The sequence below is a fragment of the Oncorhynchus tshawytscha genome, linkage group LG10 (genome assembly GCF_018296145.1).
Source record: "Oncorhynchus tshawytscha isolate Ot180627B linkage group LG10, Otsh_v2.0, whole genome shotgun sequence".
NCBI lineage: Eukaryota > Metazoa > Chordata > Actinopteri > Salmoniformes > Salmonidae > Oncorhynchus > Oncorhynchus tshawytscha.
In genome coordinates this window covers 75,709,379-75,735,161 of record NC_056438.1, presented here as the reverse complement: position 1 = coordinate 75,735,161, position 25,783 = coordinate 75,709,379, and the positions used below count along the sequence as shown (strand labels likewise).

Genomic DNA, 25,783 nt, shown 5'->3' with positions numbered 1-25,783 from the left:
CATCAGTCTGTGTTGGTAATCCTGTCGAATGCGGCTTTTTTTAATGTATTGTGTAGTGGAGCTGCATAAGTGTTGGTCTCCACTTTCAAGTTTTGAAATCAGTGGAATTAGAGTATGATAGCTAAAGTGATGGAGAAAACACCTGTCGCCGGATTACATGTTCAAGCTAAGGGCAACCGTGGTATGGCATTCCTGAGAGGGAGACCCGTCCGTCATGCATGATGATGTATATAGGTAAAATAATCTAGCATTAGCTAGCTACATTTTCAGATATTACACGTTTCTAATCTTGACAGAAAGTGGTTTCATTTCACGCTAAAGTGTACTGTTAACTAGCTAGCTAGCGTTAGCTGGCTGGCTCCCTAGCTGACGTTATAATTTGTATCCCAGAGTCGTATTCATGCAGTGTAGTAATGACATGATTTGGCACTGTGTTCATTGTTGTTTAATTATTAACTAGCTAATGTTAGCTGGCTGGCTCGTTAGCTAACGTTTCGTGACGTGTGTGATTCTAAACATTGTTTACCTAGCTAGCTAGCAACATGTCTTAAACTAAAGTGCACTGTTAGCTAGCTAGCTAACGTTAGCTGGCTGGCTCTCTATCTGATGTTATTATTTGTATCCCAGAGCCATTTACTTTTCTAGTTCGAGCCTAATGTTAGCTAGCTAACATTGAACCTGGTTGGTTAGCTTCCAGCACCGTGGCATTGTTGAATATGGCCGGTGTCAGTAAACGTCTGCAAAAAAGCGTAATGAAATTGTTGCCAGCAGAGCTAGTTAGGCTGTTTTCATGTTATCCCTAGGTAAACAAATTATCAAGTGTGCCATTTTCCCAAAAGTGAGTTTACAAGTTTATCAACTTTCAAAGCAGAATTACTTCCCCATTGTTCCTCAACTGCAGTGTATGATGTACCATTTTGTAGCTCTGAGTCTACTTTTATCCAATGTAAAAAAAATCAAATGTTGCTACATAAGACCGAATCCAGGTGGTGAGTCACATATATACAATTTCAGTATGTGGTGGTGGGGGGCGCATGTACCCACTGAAAATTGCGTCTCTGGCTGACTGTTCCATTCATAGGAATACTCACAGCGGGTGCCTGTCAGCATGACCCCCTTGTTGGTCTTCTCTATGATACATGTTCGGCTGCAAACTGGACATCTCTCCAATATCTGCAGCAGACAATCTTATGAGGTGGTGTTTACTGGGAGGGCCTGTGACAGGGTGATATAATAGCCAAGTTACAACTTGCATTTTGTTCTGAAGAAAGAACGAAGCTTTTTGCTAGTGCACTTCAAAAGCAAAAATGACTCAACTCGTTGTATCTTGCTTGGCTGAGGAATTAGCCTACTGTTTCATCAAGCCGGGTATTTTTGTTGTTGTTTTTTATACAACTTTGCATATTTCACATAACACACATGACCTGTCGTTGTTAATGAAGCTGTCTGTGTCATCAGGGCAGTAACTCAGGTCACTATCAGAGGCTTTAAGATTTCCTTTTCATAGTATTCAAGTGAGACTCTGGCAACAACACAGGTGTCACAAAGGTCTCATGACACACTTTTATTCTGAGGTCTCACCTGACAAACTGTGAAAATAGCAAGTGAACAGTGAATGAAATTATCGCTAAACCATTGCAATCACACATTGAAGGACATGTTACTATACCCATCTTTTCCCTTTCTGGTAGGTCCCGGCATCTGTTCATGACTAGGGGGATCAGTCTGGCAGGGTCAACGAATGTCATCAACACTCATTTATAAACATAGATTGAGAAATAAAGTAATAACGTCATCTCAAATTCTATGTAGACTGACTGCTTCCGGATTGGATTAGATTCAGTCCGGTGACGCCGCTATAATATGCCACCGACTGTGACATGATTTGTTATGGCCCTGGGTTGGTTTGTTGATGCTAGTTAGTTCACTGTTGTAGTCAGACATGAGCTGGCTAGTACCACCATAGCTGCATCCAATATTTATTTGATATGGGTTGCTCCTCTGGGAGGCTAATATGACTGTTTAGTCTAAATTACACTAATTTACAGTGGCATGGGAAATAGGATGGCATTGCTAAAGTAGGCAAATAATTAGTAGGAAACAACTTTGCCATATTATGATGTCATCAAATTTACTTTTGAGAGATTTTATTTTATTTTTTATTTTACCTTTATTTTACTAGGCAAGTCAGTTAAGAACAAATTCTTATTTTCAATGACGGCCTAGGAACAGTGGGTTAACTGCCTGTTCAGGGGCAGAACGACAAATTTGTACCTTGTCAGCTTGGGGATTTGAACTTGCAACCTTTCGGTTACTAGCCCAACGCTCTAACCACTAGGCTACCCTGCCGCCCCAAGATAGCAATGTTTGCGACTACTGTTACTTGCAAACTTTGGGAGAGAAAAAAAATCTGTCAATGCTAATGTTAGCTAGCTAAAATACGGTGGTCCCCTCAATCTCCGTTGGCTGGCTAAAGTTCTACTGCATCTAAAGTCATTCTGGTGACATCACAATCATGACAAAAGGTTTTCTTACTAATTACTTGCATTCCTTTGAAACGTTATTGTGTTTCCATGCCTAAATATACATAACCAGATAGATAAGCAGCAGTCTATGGTCTAGCTGATGATATACTCGCCACCACTGGAGACCAACAAACTCCAACCTATTCCGCATGATAGCGTCTAGTAATGCACTAATATGACATTTTTGACTGGTACCGATATACGATATTTTCCTTGCCAAAAAAACAATTATACCAATATAAAACATTTTAGCGGCCTTTTAAGCATTCTGGTACAGTTAAATAATTAACACACACACATGGACACAGCGGTCTAAGGCATTGCATCTCAGTGCAAGAGGCGTCACTACAGTCCCAGGTTCGAATCCAGGCTGTATCACATCCGGCCATGATTGGGAGTCCCATAGGGCGGCGCACAATTGGCCCAGCGTCGTCCGGGCCGTCATTGTATATAAGAATTTGTTCTTAACTGACTTGCCTAGTTAAATAAAGGTTACACACACTGTAACGGTTTTGACTTGAGGTTATTATTTATAGGGGTGCCAGGTAGGTTGTGCCTACCAGAAAAACATTGGTTTCTCCTTTTGGTTTGGGAGGGAATGAGTCCCATCTGGTCCGTCAAGTCTACACCAATACAAAGGACTTATGTAAAAGTCAGGATGGAAATAAACTTTTCGTAAACCCTTGAAACATTGGAAAGAACTTCAAAAACAACTATATTCTTTTGCGTGGGTTGTATTAGCAACACCAATGATTACACACACACATATAATAATATCACAATGAGTTCTGGTTCCTCCAGAAATGTCCTGTACCCCGGGCCTAAAAAGAGTCCAGCCCGGTAAAGGAGTTCAGGGAACTCCTGTGACCTTAGTCACGCAATGTTTGTCCGTTCATTCCGTGTAGAGTAAACCCAGTATTAATCATACAATCAATATAACAATTATTTTACCACAGAACTTTAAAGCGTATCAACTCTTACTAAGTCCTCAACTACAACTAACTACATAAATCACAGTATACATCACATCAAAACAAATGAAATACCGTATACAAAAAGGTGGTAGTCAGTCGGTCAGTCAGACAATCCAATCCGCCAATAGATCTCCAGCAGAGAAAGGTCACGAAGAACGGAGAGGTGTAGTCCACGGACGCAAAGAGTGGATCCGATCCTGGGTAAACTCTAATAGGCTACAAAACACACGTTTAACTGCAACAAAACAAACGGAATAGAGAAGCTTCGGAACTGAGGGTTGAACACATCCTCATTCACGTCTCCATCACAGCCCCACTTTTGCGCAGCTGATGCTGGCTATTTCATTGGGAATTAAAGGGAAAGCGCCCTATTGGAAGAAGCACTGAGACTGTTCAGAAAAATTCAGGGCCGTCACAACACACCACACTGACAAAAGTTATTTTGTTGGCATTTACGTATGTCCCCATTACCAGTAAAACATAATCAAAAACCTATTTCTTTCACTTACTTGCTGTGCTGTTTCGTTGTTCAGTCGTTTCATTCTCAACCAGGATTTCTATGGAACGCCATTTGGGTCGTTGCTTGTCAAAAAAGATACACGTCAAATAACAGTATTTGACGTGGCAAATAAGCTTGTTGACCAATCAGGAGTTGAATATGACTGCATAATAATTTTACGCGTTCATACATTTTTTACGTAGATATTACACATTGAGTACACTATCACTCATATTTCATATGTCATAACGAGCTATCGATACGTATGCTATGATGCTGGTAAAGTTGTCTCGCGCACCTACAGTGCTGTTCGTAAAAAAAAAATAAAAGCTAGCTAGCTTCTTGTTCTTCCCCAAAAACATCTGTTTCAGTAGCTATATAGTTAGCTAGCCAACTATATAGCTAGGTGTCATCTTCTAAAATAACCCTAATTTATAAGACAGTTCTTATTTGAATAATGGTGATCGAACCCATCTATGTGAAGCTAGCCACAATAGTGGACTTTGCGGTTAGCCTTCAAAATAAAAGTATGGCATAATTCTACTATTTGTATTCATTTGCATCACTGTCAATGTCGTACTTTTATTTTGAAGGCAACTGCAAATTCCACTATTGTGCCTAATCCTTATTGTGGCTAGCTTCACAACACATAACCCAGTCCGGTCGAGCCTCACTAGTCGGATGAAGCTAGCTGGCTGCTAATAACGTTAGCTTTGGGCAACAGGGTCAAGTAGCTGGCTAGCTATATATTTTCATGAACTGAAGTTTAATGTCAATAGGCGAATAGCAAGTGGCAACCTAGCTAATACTTACTCACAAAAATGTCTAAATCATTGCTAAGAATAATAAAAATGACTGAAGTTTCTACTAGTCATTGTTTTCAGGCTGGTTGTATTGGTGCTAGCTAGGTACCAAGCCAAAGGTAGCAACCCCAGAAGTTGCCGTCCAACAAATTGTAAACACAACGTTGAGTGGCCGGTGTTTGCAGACTTTTTTGTATAGCTTTGACAGTGCTACTGTATCTTTTTTGACACGCAAGACCCAAACAGCGTTCCATAGTATGTATTTCGTGAAGCTAATAGCAGTGATGCTTTTACTGTGTAACTCCAGTAGGGCAACATCTGAAAAATAGCGCACTTGGTAGTGTGTACCGGTGTTCGACCAGTCAGCGAAAGCCAACATCGCCCACGACAGAGAACAGTTGATTGTCAAGGGCAATGAATTCCATAATTTTGGCATTAATGGATTTCACCTTTGAGTTGTCTCGTTGAAACGTTCTTACTCTTTCAAATGACTGCTGGACTTGTTGACTGCTAGATCCACACAGCAGACATTGTGGGCTAGGTTAGGGATGCTGTGTATATGTGGCGTTATGTGGTGTCATTTTTAAAATCTATTGTAATTTTTTTATTTCACCTTTATTTAACCAGGTGCTTTACCTAGCAGAGACTTGTAGATAACCTGTAGCCAGTGGGTTTGGTGACGAGTATGAAGCGAGGGCCAACCAACGAGAGCGTACAGGTCGCAATGGTGGGTAGTGTATGGGGCTTTGGTGACAAAACGGATGGCACTGTGATAGACTGCGTCCAGCAGGTGATTGAATAGCATTAATTTAGTTTTACCTGCGTTTAAGAGCAGTTGGAGGCCCTGGAAGGAGAGCTGTATGGCATTGAAGCTCGTCTGGAGGTTAGTTAACACAGTGTCCAAAGAGGGGCCAGAAGTATACAGAATGGTGTCGTCTGCGTAGAGGTGGATCAGAGAATCACCAGCAGCAAGAGCAACATCATTGATGTATACAGAGAAGAGAGTCGGCCCGAGAATTGAACCCTGTGGCACACCCATAGAGACTGCCAGAGGTCCGGACAACAGGCCCTCCGATTTGACACACTGACCTCTATCAGAGAAGGAGTTGGTGAACCAGGCAAGGCAATCATTTGAGAAACCAAGGCTGTCGAGTCTGCCAATAAGAATGTGGTGATTGACAGAATCGAAAGCCTTGGCCAGGTTGATGAATATGGCTGCACAGTAATGTCTCTTATCGATGGCGGTTATGATGTCGTTTAGGACCTTGAGCGTGGTTGAGGTGCACCCATGACCAGCTCTGAAACCAGATTGCATAGCGGATAAGGTACGGTGGGATTCGAAATGGTCTTTAATCTGTTTGTTAACTTGGCTTTCGAAGACCTTAGAAAGACGGGGTAGGATAGATATAGATATAGGTCTGTAGCAGTTTGGGTCTAGATTGTCACCCCCTTTGAAGAGGGGGATGACCGCCACAGCTTTCCAATCTTTGGGAATCTCAGACAATACGAAAGAGAGGTTGAACAGGCTAGTAATAGGGGTTGCAACAATTTTGGCAGATAATTTTAGAAAGAGAGGGTCCAGATTGTCTAGCCTGGCTGATTTGTAGGGGTCCAGATTTTGCAGCTCTTTCAGAACATCAGCTATCTGGATTTGGGTGAAGGAGAAATGGTGGGGGCTTTGGCGGGTTGCTGTGGAGGGTGCCGGGCAGTTGACTGGGGTAGCCAGGTGGAAAGCATGGCCAGCCGTAGAGAAATGTTTATTGAAATTCTCAATTATAGTGGATTTATCGGTGGTAAGTATTTCCTAGCCTCAGAGCAGTGGGCAGCTGGGAGGAGCTGCTCTTATTCTCCATGGACTTTACAGTGTCCAGAACTTTTTTGAGTTAGTACTACAGGATGCAAATTTCTGTTTGAAAAAGCTAGCCTTTGCTTTTCTAAGTTGCATATCAGGGCAGGCTATTTGATGCTAATGCAGAACGCCACAGGATGTTTATGTGCTGGTCAAGGGCAGACCGGTCTGGAGTGAACCAAGGACTTTATCTATTCCTAGTTCTAAATTTTTTGAGTGGGGCAGGAAGGCGAGGTGAGGAAGGCACTTTTAAAGAACAGCCAGTCATCATCTACTGACGGGATGAGGTCAATGTCATTTCAGAATACCCCGGACAGGTCAATTAGAAAGGCCTGCTCGCAGAAGTGTTTGCAGTGATGAGGGGTGGTCGTTTGGTCGCAAACCCATTACGGATGCAGGCAATGAGGCAGTGATCGCTGAGATCTTGATTGAAAACAGCAGGTGTATTTGGAGGGCGAGTTCGTTAGGATGACATCTATGAGGGTGCCTATGTTTATGGATTTAAAGTTTTACCTGGTAGGTTCATTGATAATTTGTGTGAGATTGAGGGCATCAAGCTTAGATTGTAGGATGGCCGGGGTGTTAAGCATGTCCCAGTTTAGGTCACCTAGTAGCACGAGCTCAGAAGATAGATGGGGGGCAATCAATTAACATATGGTATTGAGGGCACAGGTGGGGGCAAAGGGTGGTCTATAGCAAGCAGCAACAGTGAGAGACTTGTTTCTGGAAAGGTGAATTTTTTGAAGTAGAAGCTCGAATTGTTTGGGTACAGACTTGGATAGTAATACAGAACTCTGCAGGCTATCTTTGCAGTAGATTGCAACACCGCCCCCTTTGACAGTTCTATCTTGGCAGAAAATGTTATAGTTAGCGATGGAGATTTCAGGGTTTTTGGTGGTTTTCCTTAGCCTGAATTTATGAATGAAACCAAGGCTTTTACGGTAACAGAAGTCAACAAATGAGAGCACCTGGGAAGTGGGAGTGGAGCTAGGCACTGCAGGACCTGGATTAACCTCCACATCACCAGAGGAACAGAGGATAAGGGTACGGCTAAAGGCTATACGAACTGGCCATCTAGCACGTTCGGAACAGAGCGTAAAAGGAGCAGGTTTCTGGGCACAATAGCATAGATTCAAGGCATAGTGTACAGACAAAGGTAAGGTAGATATTGTAAGCCAGGAGTGGGCTTCGGTGGTAGCACAGGAGGCCTGGCCGGGCTAGCTTCAGGCTAATTGGTGCTTGCTCCGGGATGGAAATGCTAGCCAGGAGTAAAAAATAAATAATAGGTCCGTTATGCTCCGGTTTGAGGCACGTTGTTCGAGCTGGCGAGAGCTTTCCGAGCTAAAGGTTAGCTGATGACCGCTAGCAATGGTTTGCTGACTGATAGCTGGTAGGTAGTTAGCTGGCTAGCTTCAGTTGAGGGATTCCAGATCCGAAGTAAATAGAAATACTTTAGGGGGGAAAAAACAGATCCTTGCCACATTGGGTGAGGCTGGTTGAGGTTTAGGAAAATATTTTTAAAAGATATGCGACGCAAAAGATGTAAAAAAATGTATACAAGGGACATGACAGGACAAAGACGTCTGACTGCTACGCCATCTTGGACATTATGTCATACGTTATATATGTTTGCATGTTAGCTTTGACATCAGTTATTAACATCGGCGTTAAACCATAAGAGTTTGGCTGTGCATCCTGCTGTAATATGCATACATTACATGGTCAATCCTTATAGGGCTTTTCAGGTTCAAACTGACGTGATCCTTTGTACACGTTGGTTGGGGGCGATGAAACAACAGAGAAGCCCCTTTCAATGACTTAAAAAAGCGAAGTGGACGGCAGGGTGATTTTTGCACACGGAGCTTGGTAAAATGGGGCAGGATTTGTTGACATTGTAATTGTAATTTGGTTAGGTTATCTGAACCCAACCTTAATTTACTTGTTGTGATGCACTGAGGTTGACCAAGGGTCATGTTTTTCGAGGCTAGTGTCTGTGTGTGTTGTGTACAGTGCGCTCGTGTCTAGTCCACACTTCGTGTAGTTGTTAGCAATAATGCTAATGATAACTGGAATTCTCAAAGCGGATGCTAGGTAAATGCTAACGAGTGCATGCAAACATTTACTACTAGGACAGACAACCCAGCTCATAAAGTTAGTGTAATGACCCTGGGTTTATAAGCGCGGAAATCGACTCTACCGTTCGAGCATGCTTTTGCGGTACAGTCGATAGCGTGCTGGACTTCGGGCTAGAAGGTTGAGGGTTCGAGACCTGCTCCCTGCTGTTTCATTACATTATTATCTCAACGCAGTTTGCTGCACGCACAAGACAAATATTAGGCAGCAGGGATCTTAATCCTGGAGGGGATTGTCTCTGCTGCTGTTACCAAGAGTGGCACTGCATCTCAGTGCTAGAAGCGTCACTACAGACCCTGGTTCGATTCCAGGCTGTATCACAACCGGTCGTGAGACCCTATGGGAGTCCCATAGGGCGGCGCACGATTGGCCCAGCGTCGTCCGAGTTAGGTTTTGGCCGGGGTAGGCCGTCATTTAAAAAAAATTAATTGTTCTTAACTGACTTGCCTAGTTTAATAAAGGTTAAATAAAATAACAAAATAATAAAAGCTTAATCTTGCAAGCTAAAAGTAGCCACTTAGCTAACATTAGCCACTTAGCTAGTATTAGCAAGTTAGCAAAACCCAGCTGGAAAACATTTATTTGGCACATCTTAGGTTGTTAATTTAATAGTTATAAGGTATATAGCTGTGTACTTGCCTACTTAAATAAAGGTTAAATAAAACAAATATATATATTTTTAAATCACTCCTTGCAATGCAGAAGTACCTCAACTCACGAAGCTCCTATTTTGCTTGTTGTTCTTCTTTGTAAACAAACACACGTGACTGGCTCAAACCGCTCTATGGGCCCTGGTCAAAAGCACTGCACTTTACAGGCAATAGGTTGTCATTTGGGACACAGCCAGGGTTTCCCCTACAAGGCAACACATTGGTTAAAGATTGAGAGGCCAGCTCCCCCTACAAGGCAACACATTGGTTAAAGAGAGAGAGGCCAGCTCCCCCTACAAGGCAACACATTGGTTAAAGAGAGAGCTCCCCTAGGCAACAGGTTAAAGAGAGAGAGGCCAGCTCCCCTACAAGGCAACACATTGGTTAAAGAGAGAGAGGCCAGCTCCCCTACAAGGCAACACATTGGTTAAAGAGAGAGAGGCCAGCTCCCCTACCAGGCAACACATTGGTTAAAGAGAGAGAGGCCAGCTCCCCTACCAGCCACCACATTGGTTAAAGAGAGAGAGGCCAGCTCCCCTTACCAGTCAACACATTGGTTAAAGATTGAGAGGCCAGGGCAACACATTGGTTAAAGAGAGAGGCCAGCTCCCCTACCAGGCAACACATTGGTTAAAGAGAGAGAGGCCAGCTCCCCCTACCAGGCAACACATTGGTTAAAGAGAGAGAGGCCAGCTTGGTTAAAGAGAGAGAGCCCCCCTACCAGGCAACACATTGGTTAAAGAGAGAGAGGCCTCCCCTAGGCTTGGTTAAAGAGAGAGGCCCCCCCTACCAGGCAACACATTGGTTAAAGAGAGAGAGGCCAGCTCCCCTACCAGGCAACACATTGGTTAAAGAGAGAGAGGACCAGCTCCCCCCCTACCAGGCAACACATTGGTTAAAGAGAGAGGCCAGCTCCCCTACCAGGCAACACATTGGTTAAAGAGAGAGAGGCCAGCTCCCCTACCAGCCACCACATTGGTTAAAGAGAGAGAGGCCAGCTCCCCTACCAGGCAACACATTGGTTAAAGAGAGAGAGGCCAGCTCAACCAGGCATTGGTTAAAGAGAGAGAGGACAGCTCCCCTGAAAGAGAGAGGCCAGCTCCCCTACCAGGCAAAACATTGGTTAAAGAGAGAGAGGCCAGCTCCCCCTACCAGGCAACACATTGGTTAAAGAGAGAGGCCAGCTCCCCTACCAGGCAACACATTGGTTAAAGAGAGAGAGGCCAGCTCCCCCTACCAGGCAACACATTGGTTAAAGAGAGAGAGGCCAGCTCCCCTACCAGGCAACACATTGGTTAAAGAGAGAGGCCAGCTCCCCCTACCAGGCAACACATTGGTTAAAGAGAGAGAGGCCAGCTCCCCCTACCAGGCAACACATTGGTTAAACCAGGCAGAGAGAGGCCAGCTCATCCTACCAGGCAACACATTGGTTAAAGAGAGAGAGGACAGCTCCCCTACCAGGCAACACATTGGTTAAAGAGAGAGGCCAGCTCCCCTACCAGGCAACACATTGGTTAAAGAGAGAGAGGCCAGCTCCCCTACCAGCCACCACATTGGTTAAAGAGAGAGGCCAGCTCCCTTACCAGTCAACACATTGGTTAAAGATTGAGAGGCCAGCTCCCCTACCAGGCAAAACATTGGTTAAAGAGAGAGAGGCCAGCTCCCCCTACCAGGCAACACATTGGTTAAAGAGAGAGAGGCCAGCTCCCTTACCAGGCAACACATTGGTTAAAGAGAGAGAGGCCAGCTCCCCTACCAGGCAACACATTGGTTAAAGAGAGAGAGCTCCCCTAGGCAACACATTGGTTAAAGAGAGAGAGGCCCCCCCCTACCAGGCAACACATTGGTTAAAGAGAGAGAGGCCAGCTCCCCTACCAGGCAACACATTGGTTAAAGAGAGAGAGGCCAGCTCCCTCTACCAGCCACCACATTGGTTAAAGAGAGAGAGGCCAGCTCCCCCTACCAGGCAACACATTGGTTAAAGCTGAGGGTGGATCTGCAGCTGCCACTGTGCGATGGAATGGAGTAAGCACTGGATCAGGAATCTGTGTGTGTGTGTGTGTGTATGTATGTATGTATGTATGTATGTATGTGTGTGTGTGTGTGTGTGAAGGGCTGCAGGCAATGCGAGTGACTTGTGTGTGTTTAGGGATGGGGGAGGGAGTGTGTATAGTGTGGCTGAGAGAGACCGAAGGGGGGTGGGGGGGACAGGCAGAGAGTATTCAACACCCAATATTCAGAGAAAATACTGACAAGAGGATCTCATCAATGTTAGCTACTCATTCAGAAACATTGTATCTAATCCCCTCATTTGATACTGTTAAGTGATCTGTAATTAGCTCCTTGTACCACCCCCTCTTACACCCACTCAGCCAGAAAGGAAGGACAGAGGTCCATGTTGTACTCGTAGAGGGCTGACCCCATGTCACATGACTGCTGTGACGCTAATGAATCCCAGTAGAGAGACACACACACCAGAGTAATGTTGGGAGTGGGAGTTGACACAGATATTGCATATCACTTGTGCTGGTAAGGGAGTTCAGACAACCACACAGGATTCACAGTGTCAGTCAGTATAATGCGGTGTCAGTCAGTATAATGCGGTGTCAGTCAGTATAATATAATGCGGTGTCAGTCAGTATAATATAATGCGGTGTCAGTCAGTATAATATAATGCGGTGTCAGTCAGTATAATATAATGCGTGTCAGTCAGTATAATATAATGCGGTGTCAGTCAGTATAATATAATGCGGTGTCAGTCAGTATAATATAATGCGGTGTCAGTCAGTATAATATAATGCGGTGTCAGTCAGTATAATATAATGCAGTGTCAGTCAGTATAATATAATGCGGTGTCAGTCAGTATAATATAATGCGGTGTCAGTCAGTATAATATAATGTGGTGTCAGTCAGTATAATATAATGCGGTGTCAGTCAGTATAATATAATGCGGTGTCAGTCAGTATAATATAATGCGGTGTCAGTCAGTATAATATAATGCAGTGTCAGTCAGTATAATATAATGCGGTGTCAGTCAGTATAATATAATGCGGTGTCAGTCAGTATAATATAATGCGGTGTCAGTCAGTATAATATAATGCGGTGTCAGTCAGTATAATATAATGCGGTGTCAGTCAGTATAATATAATGCGGTGTCAGTCAGTATAATATAATGCGGTGTCAGTCAGTATAATATAATGCGGTGTCAGTCAGTATAATATAATGCGGTGTCAGTCAGTATAATATAATGCGGTGTCAGTCAGTATAATATAATGCGGTGTCAGTCAGTATAATATAATGCGGTGTCAGTCAGTATAATATAATGCGGTGTCAGTCAGTATAATATAATGCGGTGTCAGTCAGTATAATATAATGCGGTGTCAGTCAGTATAATATAATGCGGTGTCAGTCAGTATAATATAATGCGTGTCAGTCAGTATAATATAATGCGGTCAGTCAGTCAGTATAATATATATGCGGTGTCAGTCAGTATAATATAATGCGGTGTCAGTCAGTATAATATAATGCGGTGTCAGTCAGTATAATATAATGCGGTGTCAGTCAGTATAATATAATGCGGTGTCAGTCAGTATAATATAATGCGGTGTCAGTCAGTATAATATAATGCAGTGTCAGTCAGTATAATATAATGCGTGTCAGTCAGTATAATATAATGCGGTGTCAGTCAGTATAATATAATGCGGTGTCAGTCAGTATAATATAATGCGGTGTCAGTCAGTATAATATAATGCGGTGTCAGTCAGTATAATATAATGCGGTGTCAGTCAGTATAATATAATGCGGTGTCAGTCAGTATAATATAATGCGGTGTCAGTCAGTATAATATAATGCGGTAATGCGGTGTCAGTCAGTATAATATAATGCGGTGTCAGTCAGTATAATATAATGCAGTGTCAGTCAGTATAATATAATGCGGTGTCAGTCAGTATAATATAATGCGGTGTCAGTCAGTATAATATAATGCAGTGTCAGTCAGTATAATATAATGCAGTGTCAGTCAGTATAATATAATGCAGTGTCAGTCAGTATAATATAATGCGGTGTCAGTCAGTATAATATAATGCGGTGCAGTCAGTATAATATAATGTGTCAGTCAGTATAATATAATGCAGTGTCAGTCAGTATAATATAATGCGGTGTCAGTCAGTATAATATAATGCGGTGTCAGTCAGTATAATATAATGCAGTGTCAGTCAGTATAATATAATGCGGTGTCAGTCAGTATAATATAATGCGGTGTCAGTCAGTATAATATGCGGTGTCAGTCAGTATAATACAATGCAGTGTCAGTCAGTATAATATAATGCAGTGTCAGTCAGTATAATATAATGCGGTGTCAGTCAGTATAATATAATGCGGTGTCAGTCAGTATAATATAATGCAGTGTCAGTCAGTATAATATAATGCAGTGTTAGTCAGTATAATACAATGCAGTGTCAGTCAGTATAATATAATGCAGTGTCAGTCAGTATAATATAATGCAGTGTCAGTCAGTATAATATAATGCAGTGTCAGTCAGTATAATATAATGCAGTGTCAGTCAGTATAATACAATGCAGTGTCAGTCAGTATAATATAATAAGGTGTCAGTCAGTATAATATAATAAGGTGTCAGTCAGTATAATATAATGTAGTGTCAGTCAGTACAATATAATGCAGTGTCAGTCAGTATCATGCGGTGTCAGTCAGTATAATATAATACAGTGTCAGTCAGTATAATATAATGCAGTGTCAGTCAGTATAATATAATACAGTGTCAGTCAGTATCATGCGGTGTCAGTCAGTATAATATAATACAGTGTCAGTCAGTATCATGCGGTGTTAGTCAGTATCATGCGGTGTCAGTCAGTATAATATAATACAGTGTCAGTCAGTATCATGCGGTGTTAGTCAGTATCCTGCGGTGTCAGTCAGTATAATATAATACAGTGTCAGTCAGTATCCTGCGGTGTCAGTCAGTATAATATAATACAGTGTCAGTCAGTATAATGCGGTGTCAGTCAGAGCCCCTTTTCTGTGGTGTTGTTTTGCTCTACATTGTTGTTGACCTGCGATGATATATTTGTCTGTGTTTGTGTGTTTGCGGATGCTTCTTCAGTCAGTCGTTAATGTAGAACACACTCACATAAACACCCTTTCAGTTCATGTGACCTGACCTGTGACCTGAGCCCCTCGTTAGGCTGTTGACCAATCCTAATCTAATCTGGCTCCGGAGCTACCTGAGATGATTTAACCCAGGCAGTCAGCAAGGTGTTTACCTCTCTCCCGCTGACACACACACACACTGCCAGTACCAACTGGCTTTGAAACTCAGCAATGGCAATGGACGTTACCATGTGTATGTGTGAGTGCTGCACGGTATACCGAAATGTAGGTACTTTTTCAATACTAGAACATGGAAAATATATTAGGTATTAGAATTGTTGTTACTTTCGGTACTTCTGTCAAATGTGTCTCAAGGAACAAGTCTCTATCAGACTTAAAAATTAAAGTCAAATTGATTGTGTGATTGTATAATTGATTTGTTAATGTACACATGGCTGTCTGAAAAATGGATGTAAAAAATATATTTATAATTTTATGCTGTTCAACTCAAAAGATTCAGCAGAGCAGTAGTGGAGTTGATCAAATCAAATTGTATTCGTCACATTCTTGGCAAACAAAAGGTGTTGACACTGTCTGGTTTAAGGGCCGTTCTGTGCCTTTGGCTAATACGCCTTCTTTTTCTGCTGTGGTCTTGTTTTGATATCGAGTAGCGTGATACTAAACCTGTTATCGGTATCCAAGTCAAAGTTCTGGTATCGTGACAACACTAGCGTGTGTGTGAGCGCTCTTGCACAGTGCCGTGTAATTCTTGCCAGATTGGCAGTAGATGAAGTGTGTGTGTTACCTGGGTCACCTTGTTAGAAAGTAACATTTAGTGATTTCAGAGCAAACCTGGGTCAAACATACATACCAAATACTGACTGACCTGGGTCAAACACATATACCAAATACTATTATAATTACCAAATATCCTATTACTAAACCCTCCCCCTCCCACAGTGTGTCCCACCAGCTGTAAGCACCGGGCCTGTACCAGAGACCACCAATGTTGCCATGAACAGTGTCTGGGAGGCTGCTCTGAGCCCCACAACAGCAGCAGCTGTGTTGCCTGCAAGAACCTCCAGCACCAGGTAAAGTTGGGATGACTTCAAACACACCTTTCACAATTACATTAGTTGATTGTTTATGTGTGTGTGTGTGTGTGTGGGGGGGGCTGATGTAGATGCTTCTATACACAACACCAAGAAGAATTCCGTGTGACTTTTGTTGCATAGCAATCGTGTTTCTGATTCTAGATGTTAGAGATGATTCATTATTTAAAGATCCAGAGCAGTCAAAAACGTGATGTTTCTGTGTTTTCTATACACTACATGGCCAACAGTAGGTGGACACACCTTCAAATAACTGGATCCGGCTATTTCAACCACACCTGTTGCTGACAGGTGTAAAGAAAATGGAGTATGCAGCCATGCAATCTCCACAGACAAACATTGGCAAGTAGAATGGCCTTACTGAAGAGCTCAAGTGACTTTCAATGTGGCACTGTCATAGGATGCCCCCAAATTTTTGCTCTGCTAGAGCTTCCCCGGTCAACTGTAAGTGCTGTTATTGTCAAGTGGAAATGTCTAGGAGCAACAGCGGCTCAGCCGCAAAGTGGTAGGCCCCACAAGCTCACAGAACGGGATTGCCAAGTGCTGAAGCATGTAGCGCGTTAAAATCGCCTGTCCACGATTGCAACACTCGCTACCGAGTTCCAAACTGTCTCTAGAGGCAATGTCAGCACAATAACTGTTCGTTGGGAGCTTCATGAAATGGGTTTCCATGGCCGAGCAGCCGCACACAAGCCTAAGATCACGATGCGCAGTGCCAAGTGTCGGCTGGAGAGGTGTAAAGCTCGCCACCATTGGAGCAGTGGAAACGCGTTCTCTGGAGTTAGGAATCACGCTTCACCATCTGGCAGTCCGACAGACGAATCTGGGTTTGACGGATGCCAAGAAAACGCTACCTGCCCAAATGCATAGTGCCAACTGTAAAGTTCAGTGGAGGAGGAATAGTAGTCTGGGGCTGTTTTTCATGGTTCGGGCTAGGCCCCTTAGTTCCAGTGAAGGGAAATCTTAACGCTACAGCATACAATGACATTCTAGACGATTCTGTGCTTCCAACTTTGTGGCAACAGTTTGGGGAAAGGCCCTTTCCTGTTTCAGCATGACGATGCACCCGTGCACAAAGCAAGGTCCATACAGAAACTGTTTGTCGAGATCAGTGTGGAAGAACTTGATTGGCCTACACAGAGCCCTGACCTCAACCCCATCGAACACCTTTGGGATGAATTGGAACGCCGACTGTGAGCCAGGCCTTATCGCCCAATATCAGTGCCCGACCTCACTAATACTCTTGTGGCTGAATGGAAGCAAGTCCCTGCAGCAATGTTCCAACATCTAGTGGAAAGCCTTCCCAGAAGAGTGGAGGCTGTTATAGCAGCAAAGGGGGGACCAACTCCATATTAATGTCCATGATTTTGGAATGAGATGTTGGACCAGCAGATGCCCACATACTTTTGGTCCATGTGTATATCCACACTGAGGTCGGAATAATATTGTGAATGTGATAATGCTCTTCTAGTGTTTAAAAAGACTGCCTGCTATTTCAGCCTGCTTAGGTGGGAAGGAGTTTTGGCCTTGTTTGTTTAAGCAAGTCTTGTTTATTTAAACTCTTATGTCATATTTGCTATTACCAATATCACCTACATTTTGTTATTTTACATTCCCAAATGTTCTAATTGATACGGATGCTTACAATTGACTAATTGATTAATCTAACTCATCCATATTCCTTACTACCAGGAGGCCTGTGTGGACCGCTGTCCGCAGGGATACTACACCTACAGGGGCTGGCGCTGCGTCCCCTTCTCCTTCTGCCAGGACCTCCACAACAAGTGTCAGCAGAGCAAGAACAGCGACTGCCAACAGTTCGTCATCCACAATGGAGCCTGTATACCAGAATGCCCCTCCGGGTATACTACTGTAAACTCCTCCACGTAAGTCTATAATACATTACTATATACTACTGTAAACTCCTCCACGTAAGTTTATAGTACAGTACTATATACTACTGTAAACTCTACTACGTAAGTCTATAATACAGTACTATATACTACTGTAAACTCTACCACTTAAGTCTATAATAAGGTACTATATACTACTGTAAACTCTACTACGTAAGTCTATAATACAGTACTATATACTACTGTAAACTCTACCACTTAAGTCTATAATAAGGTACTATATACTACTGTAAACTCTACTACGTAAGTCTATAATACAGTACTATATACTACTGTCAACTCTACTACGTAATTCTATAATACAGTACTATATACTACTGTAAACTCTACTACGTAAGTCTATAATACAGTACTATATACTACTGTAAACTCTACTACGTAATTCTATAATACAGTACTATATACTACTGTAAACTCTACTACGTAAGTCTATAATACAGTACTATATACTACTGTAAACTCTACTACGTAAGTCTATAATACAGTACTATATACTAATGTCAACTCTACTACGTACGTCTATAATACAGGCGTGTAGATTGATGAGGGGGAAAAAACAATTGAATCCATTTTAGAATAAGGCTGTAATGTAACAAAATGTGGAAAAAGTCAAGGGGTCTGAATACTTTCTGAAATCAGTGTAATTACAAATCATTTGTAGACTGCAAATTGGCCGCAAGAAGCCAAAACAGATATAATATTTGACTAAAACATACACTACTGGTTAAAAGTTTTAGAACACCTACTCATTCAAGGGTTTTTCTTTATTTGTACTATTTTCTACATTGTAGAATAATAGTGAAGACATAAACCATGAAATAACACATATGGAATCATGTAGTAACCAAAAAACATGTTAAACAAATCATAAATTATTTGATTTGAGATCCTTCAAATAGCCACCCTTTACCTTGATGACGACTTTGCACTCTTGGCATTCTCTCAACCAGCTTCACCTGGTTGAGAGTTCCCACATATGCTGAGCACTTGTTGGCTGCTTTTACTTCACTCTGCGGTCAGACTCATCCCAAACCACCTCCTTTTTACAGTCTTTATGTCCACCAATCTGTTTTTATTTTATTTTTTTTCTCAGAAAACTTAGGGGGCCAAATTAAATCACCCTCAGGCCGCCGGGTTGGGGAACCATGCCCTATATCCTATGAGGGTGTGTAATCTGATGTGTGCTCTCTCCCTCGTCCTGCAGGTTGGTCTGTACTCCGTGTGCTGGGCTATGTCCTAAGGTGTGTATGGGCCTGAAAATGGTGGACTCTGTGACAGCAGCCCAGGCTCTGAGAGGATGCACCGTGCTCAACGGCAGCATGGATATCAACCTTAGAGGAGGAAGTGGGTATTAGGGGCTCATGTTAAACTTACTGCTGTGTGTGTGTGTGTGTGTGTGTGTGTGTGTGTGTGTGTGTGTGTGCGCTTCCAAAGTAACTTTTGAGTTAATGATGGGTATGTGTGTGTAGATAACATAGCAGCAGAGCTGGAGGCTAACCTTGGACAGCTGGAGGAGATTACAGGCTTCCTGAAGGTCCGGCGCTCCTACGCTCTCGTCTCGCTCTCTTTCCTCCGCAACCTACGGGTCATCAGAGGGGACACACTGATGGATGGGTAAGTTGACTTTCTTCCTGACCCTACTGTTCACCTCCTCTTCCTTATTCTGCTCACCTCCTCTTCTTCCTCCGCCACCTCGTCCTCTTCTTCCTCCTCTTCTTCCTCTTCTTCCTCCGCCACCTCGTCCTCTTCTTCCTCCTCTTCTTCCTCTTCTGCCCCCTCCTCCGCCACCTCCTCCTCCTCTTCTGCCCCCTCCTCCGCCACCTCCTCTTCTGCCCCCTCCTCCGCCACCCCCTCTTCTGCCTCCTCCTCCGCCACCTCCTCTTCTGCCCCCTCCTCCGCCACCCCCTCTTCTGCCTCCTCCTCCGCCACCTCCTCTTCTGCCTCCTCCTCCGCCACCTCCTCCTCTTCTTCCTCCTCCTCCACCACCTCCTCCTCTTCTGCTTCTTCTTCCTCTGCCACCTCCTCTTCTTCCTCCACCTCTTCCTCTTCTTCCTCCACCTCCTCTTCCTCCGCCTTTTCCCTCTTCTTCTTCCTCTGCATCCTCCTCTTCTTCCTCTGTCTCCTCCTCTTCTTCCTCCGCCTCTCCTCTTCTTCCTCTGTCTCCTCCTCTTCTTCCTCTGTCTCCTCCTCTCTTCCTCCACCTCTCCTCTTCTTCCTCTGTCTCCTCTTTCTTCCTCTGTCTCCTCCTCTTCTTCCTCTGTCTCCTCTCTTCTTCCTCCGCCTCCGCCTCTCCTCTTCTTCCTCCGCCTCCTCCTCTTCTTCCTCCGCCTCCTCCTCCGCCTCCGCTTCTCCTCCGCCTCCTCCTCTTCTTCCTCCGCCTCCTCCTCTTCTTCCTCCGCCTCCTCCTCTTCTTCCTCCGCCTCTTCCTCTTCTTCAGCCTCCTCCTCCTCTTCTTCCTCCGCCTCCTCCTCTTCTTCCTCTTCTTCCTCCGCCGCCTCCTGCTCTTCTTCCTCCGCCTCCTCCTGCTCTTCTTCCTCCGCCTCCTCCTCCTCTTCTTCCTCCTCCTCCTCTTCTTACCCCGCCGGCCCCTCTTCCTCCACCTCTTCTTCCTCCTTCTACCTCCACCTATTTATATTTTAAGCTATATCTGTTAAATGTTTGAATAAATCAATTTAATGTGTGTGTTGCTTCTCAAGGGGCTACTCGTTCTACGCACATGACAACCAGAACCTGCGTCAGCTGTGGGACTGGACCCAACACAACCTGAGCATCCTGCAGGGACGCATGTTCTTTCAACTCAATGCTAAGCTCTGCATGTCAGAGATACGCAAGATGGAGGAGGTGACGGGCACCAGGGACAGGCATACCAAAAACAACATCGTATCGAAGACCAACGGAGACCAGGCCTCCTGTAAGAACCGTACAGTCTGAGTACACACACACACATCTGTTGTGTTTCACAGACCTAGGACAGTATAGTACTTACCATATCCTCTGATAGTGACTGTGTCTCTGTGTGTGTGTCTCTGTGTGTGTGTGTCTCGGTGTGTGTGTCTCTCAGGTGAGAACCAGGAGTTAAGGTTCACTCAGGTGCGTGCTACACATGATAAGATCATGATCAAGTGGGAACCGTTCTGGCCTCCCGACTTCAGAGACCTGCTGGGCTTCATGGTCTTCTACAAGGAAGCGTAAGAACAGCTGTGTGTGTGTGTGTTGGACATGACTGTGATGCCTGACATTTCGGCAGCCAGTGATTGTCAAGCAAATAACTGCGGTCTCACAGTAATTGACCGTTAATGAACAAAAACACATTTAGCATCTCCTGGCTTCCACACACAGTCTACAGGCCACTGATGCAGAACGTAGGAACATCTACATGTTAAAAAAATAGCCTACACCTTCAAATCAAATCAAATGTTATGTCACATACACATGGTTAGCAGATGTTAATGCGAGTGTAGCGAAATGCTTGTGCTTCTAGTTCCGACAATGCAGTAATAACGAACAAGTAATCTAACTAACAATTCCAAAAAACTACTGTCTTATACACAGTGTAAGGGGATAAAGAATATGTACATAAGGATATATGAATGAGTGATGGTACAGAGCAGCATAGGCAAGATACAGTAGATGGTATCAAGTACAGTATATACATATGAGATGAGTATGTAAACCAAGTGGCATAGTTAAAGTGGCTAGTGATACATGTATTACATAAGGATGCAGTCGATGATATAGAGTACAGTATCAACGTATGCATATGAGATGAACAATGTAGGGTAAGTAACATTATATAAGGTAGCATTGTTTAAAGTGGCTAGTGATATATTTACATCATTTCCCATCAATTCCCATTATTAAAGTGGCTGGAGTTGACACAGTGAGTCAGTTGAGTCAGTGTCATTTACAGTGTGTTGGCAGTAGCCACTCAATGTTAGTGGTGGCTGTTTAACAGTCTGATGGCCTTGAGATAGAAGCTGTTTTTCAGTCTCTCGGTCCCAGCTTTGATGCACCTGTACTGACCTCGCCTTCTGGATGACAGCGGGGTGAACAGGTAGTGGCTCGGGTGGTTGATGTCCTTGATGATCTTTATGGCCTTCCTGTAGCATCGGGTGGTGTAGGTGTCCTGGAGGGCAGGTAGTTTGCCCCCGGTGATGCGTTGTGCAGACCTCACTACCCTCTGGAGAGCCTTACGGTTGAGGGCGGTGCAGTTGCCATACCAGGCGGTGATACAGCCCGCCAGGATGCTCTCGATTGTGCATCTGTAGAAGTTTGTGAGTGCTTTTGGTGACAAGCCGAATTTCTTCAGCCTCCTGAGGTTGAAGAGGCGCTGCTGCGACTTCTTCACGATGCTGTCTGTGTGAGTGGACCAATTCAGTTTGTCTGTGATGTGTATGCCGAGGAACTTAAAACTTGCTACCCTCTCCACTACTGTTCCATCGATGTGGATAGGGGGGTGTTCCCTCTGCTGTTTCCTGAAGTCCACAATCATCTCCTTAGTTTTGTTGACGTTGAGTGTGAGGTTATTTTCCTGACACCACACTCCGAGGGCCCTCACCTCCTCCCTGTAGGCCGTCTCGTCGTTGTTGGTAATCAAGCCTACCACTGTTGTGTCGTCCGCAAACTTGATGATTGAGTTGGAGGCGTGCGTGGCCACGCAGTCGTGGGTGAACAGGGAGTACAGGAGAGGGCTCAGAACGCACCCTTGTGGGGCCCCAGTGTTGAGGATCAGCGGGGAGGAGATGTTGTTGCCTACCCTCACCACCTGGGGGCGGCCCGTCAGGAAGTCCAGTACCCAGTTGCACAGGGCGGGGTCGAGACCCAGGGTCTCGAGCTTGATGACGAGCTTGGAGGGTACTATGGTGTTGAATGCCGAGCTGTAGTCGATGAACAGCATTCTCACATAGGTATTCCTCTTGTCCAGATGGGTTAGGGCAGTGTGCAGTGTGGTTGAGATTGAGATTACCTTCACAATAAATCCATGTAATATAGCCTCCACCTTCACAATAAATCCATGTAATATAGCCTACACCTTCACAATAAATCCATGTAATATAGCCTACACCTTCACAATAAATCCATGTAATATAGCCTACACCTTCACAATAAATCCATGTAATATAGCCTACACCTTCACAATAAATCCATGTAATATAGCCTACACCTTCACAATAAATCCATGTAATATAGCCTACACCTTCACAATAAATCCATGTAATATAGCCTACACCTTCACAATAAATCCATGTAATATAGCCTACACCTTCACAATAAATCCATGTAATATAGCCTACACCTTCACAATAAATCCATGTAATATAGCCTCCACCATCACAATAAATCCATGTAATATAGCCTACACCATCACAATAAATCCATGTAATATAGTCTACCTACACCTTCACAATAAATCCATGTAATATAGTCTACCTACACCTTCACAATAAATCCATGTAATATAGTCTACCTACACCTTCACAATAAATCCATGTAATATAGTCTACCTACACCTTCACAATAAATCCATGTAATATAGTCTACCTACACCTTCACAATAAATCCATGTAATATAGTCTACCTACACCTTCACAATAAATCCATGTAATATAGTCTACCTACACCTTCACAATAAATCCATGTAATATAGTCTACCTACACCTTCACAATAAATCCATGTAATATAGTCTACCTACACCTTCACAATAAATCCATGTAATATAGTCTACCTACACCTTCACAATAAATCCATGTAATATAGTCTACCTACACCTTCACAATAAATCCATGTAATATAGTCTACCTACACCTTCACAATAAATCCATGTAATATAGTCTACCTACACCTTCACAATAAATCCATGTAATATAGTCTACCTACACCTTCACAATAAATCCATGTAATATAGCCTACACCTTCACAATAAATCCATGTAATATAGTCTACCTACACCTTCACAATAAATCCATGTAATATAGTCTACACCTTCACAATAAATCCATGTAATATCCTCTACACCTTCACAATAAATCCATGTAATATCCTCTACACCTTCACAATAAATCCATGTAATATCCTCTACACCTTCACAATAAATCCATGTAATATAGTCTACCTACAACTTCACAATAAATCCATGTAATATAGTCTACCTACACCTTCACAATAAATCCATGTAATATAGTCTACCTACACCATCACAATAAATCCATGTAATATAGTCTACCTACACCATCACAATAAATCCATGTAATATAGCCTACACCTTCACAATAAATCCATGTAATATAGCCTACACCTTCACAATAAATCCATGTAATATAGTCTACCTACACCTTCACAATAAATCCATGTAATATAGTCTACACCTTCACAATAAATCCATGTAATATAGCCTACACCTTCACAATAAATCCATGTAATATAGCCTACACCTTCACAATAAATCCATGTAATATAGTCTACACCTTCACAATAAATCCATGTAATATAGCCTACACCTTCACAATAAAGCCATTATTTATTTTAGACCGGTCTGAAGAAACATGATATGAAGAGAATATAGTCTATTGAGCCTCCCGAGTGGCGCAGCGGTCTAAGGCACTGCATCTCAGGGATTGAGGCGTCACTTCAGAGGTGGAAGAACTGTTCACATTTACTTTTTGTCAGCCAACAAGATGAGTAGGCCTAACGACCAGCAAAAAGCACCAGCCTATGTTCATTTACTCTCCCCCCAGAGTACAAAAGTTGACATTATATTCTGTGTGAGAAATAAATAATTCAAACATAGTCTGGGACAGTTGTGGGATGCGATTAGATCTCAAATTAATACAACCACTAGCGTCAACAAAACACATTTCTATGCAATGAAGCTGACTCAACCGATCAGAACGTTCAGCTTGATATATGATCAACTATCAGGCTACTTATTCACATGATAAGTGGAGCAGTGTGCACACGCCACTAGGCTATAAGAGCGAATGTTTCAGTAGCAGGAAAACACCATTATAAAAAAACTGACCACAAATAACTATGTATATAATGCTTTTATTATGAAGGTGCATTTTCTATGGTGAAAAGGATCTTCCCCAAACTGGAAACTGCTTATATATGCCAGTTACTCTACTCGCGTTGTAAAGTGGATTAATGTGCTTCATCTTATGAAGTTATTAGTCCACTTTAGTTGTGGTATATACCTTATCAGAACATATAGGCCTATGCGCTAGGCTACATGAGGTATGCAACTTCGATAAACGTTTTTAAAAAGGCATTGTTTCTTGTCTTACACTGGGTAATAGGCTAAATATGTTTCCGTAGGTGAACCTGTGGAAGGATTATTCACAGGTAATAGGCTAATATTGTCACTGTCAGACTATTCTTCATTTAATCTGGTTTAAATAATATATGTGTGAAATTAGTTTTGATTTAGAATGGACCATTATCATGCGCCTGTCTCGAAACAGGGGAGAAAATACACTTCATTTTTATGCTAACACTATGGGTCGGGACCAGAACACCCGCCGAATGCGGGTAGATTTTGTCATTTGCGGTTAATGTCTATTTCACAAGCCACATTGGCGTGTGGTCACACAGTCAAATTGACCCGAAATGTTAAGTGTCACTTTGTCCTCGTGTTTCTTGGTCAGTTATATCATTTAGTTTGTTAGTTTGCTGTAACTTTCTGCTTCTTGTGAAGAGAATTCTGAGATTTTCTTTTTCCCCTCACAGAAAAGGAAGTGCCCAGTTACCACGGTAACGGCACATCCCTTTAAAAATGGGCAGCTGAACATTTTCGACTGGAGACCTTTTTAAGGGTGTACTGTGCTTGATTGAGCATAGATCATTCCAGAAACCTTTTATTCATGGCCTTTAAGTCATTTCATTCATAAATGAATTGAAATACTTGAATTGATCTCCCAGATTTGTTTGTGTGCTTCTACTTGTCTACTTAGGAACACATCGTGTACTCCTTGTCAACGTAGAGCCCTGAACTATAGTAGTAAATAAGCCGTATCACTCGTTTTTGTGGCACTTTGTTGATTAGTGATGTTCTGTTCCATCTGTTTTACTATTGGATCTAAAATTATAACCTGGGTGGTTCCAGCCCTGAATGCTGATTGGCTGACAGCCGTAGTATATCAGACCGTATACCACGGGTATGACAAAAAGTGTATTTTTACTGTTCTAATTACGTTGGTAAACCAATTTATAATAGCAAGAA

At 43.0% G+C, this 25,783-nt stretch overlaps 1 protein-coding gene across 1 annotated transcript in view; it reads left to right on the top strand.

The window, feature by feature from the left end:
* Positions 1-25,783, top strand: part of LOC112260900 (insulin receptor-like) — a 149,958-nt gene that overhangs the window by 84,723 nt on the left and 39,452 nt on the right. Inside the window, exons 3-8 of the mRNA XM_042329090.1 lie at positions 15,500-15,630; positions 17,344-17,537; positions 18,769-18,908; positions 19,034-19,178; positions 20,261-20,475; positions 20,626-20,752. Coding sequence (XP_042185024.1) covers positions 15,500-15,630; positions 17,344-17,537; positions 18,769-18,908; positions 19,034-19,178; positions 20,261-20,475; positions 20,626-20,752 — 952 coding nt within the window. The remainder of the gene's footprint in view (positions 1-15,499; positions 15,631-17,343; positions 17,538-18,768; positions 18,909-19,033; positions 19,179-20,260; positions 20,476-20,625; positions 20,753-25,783) is intronic.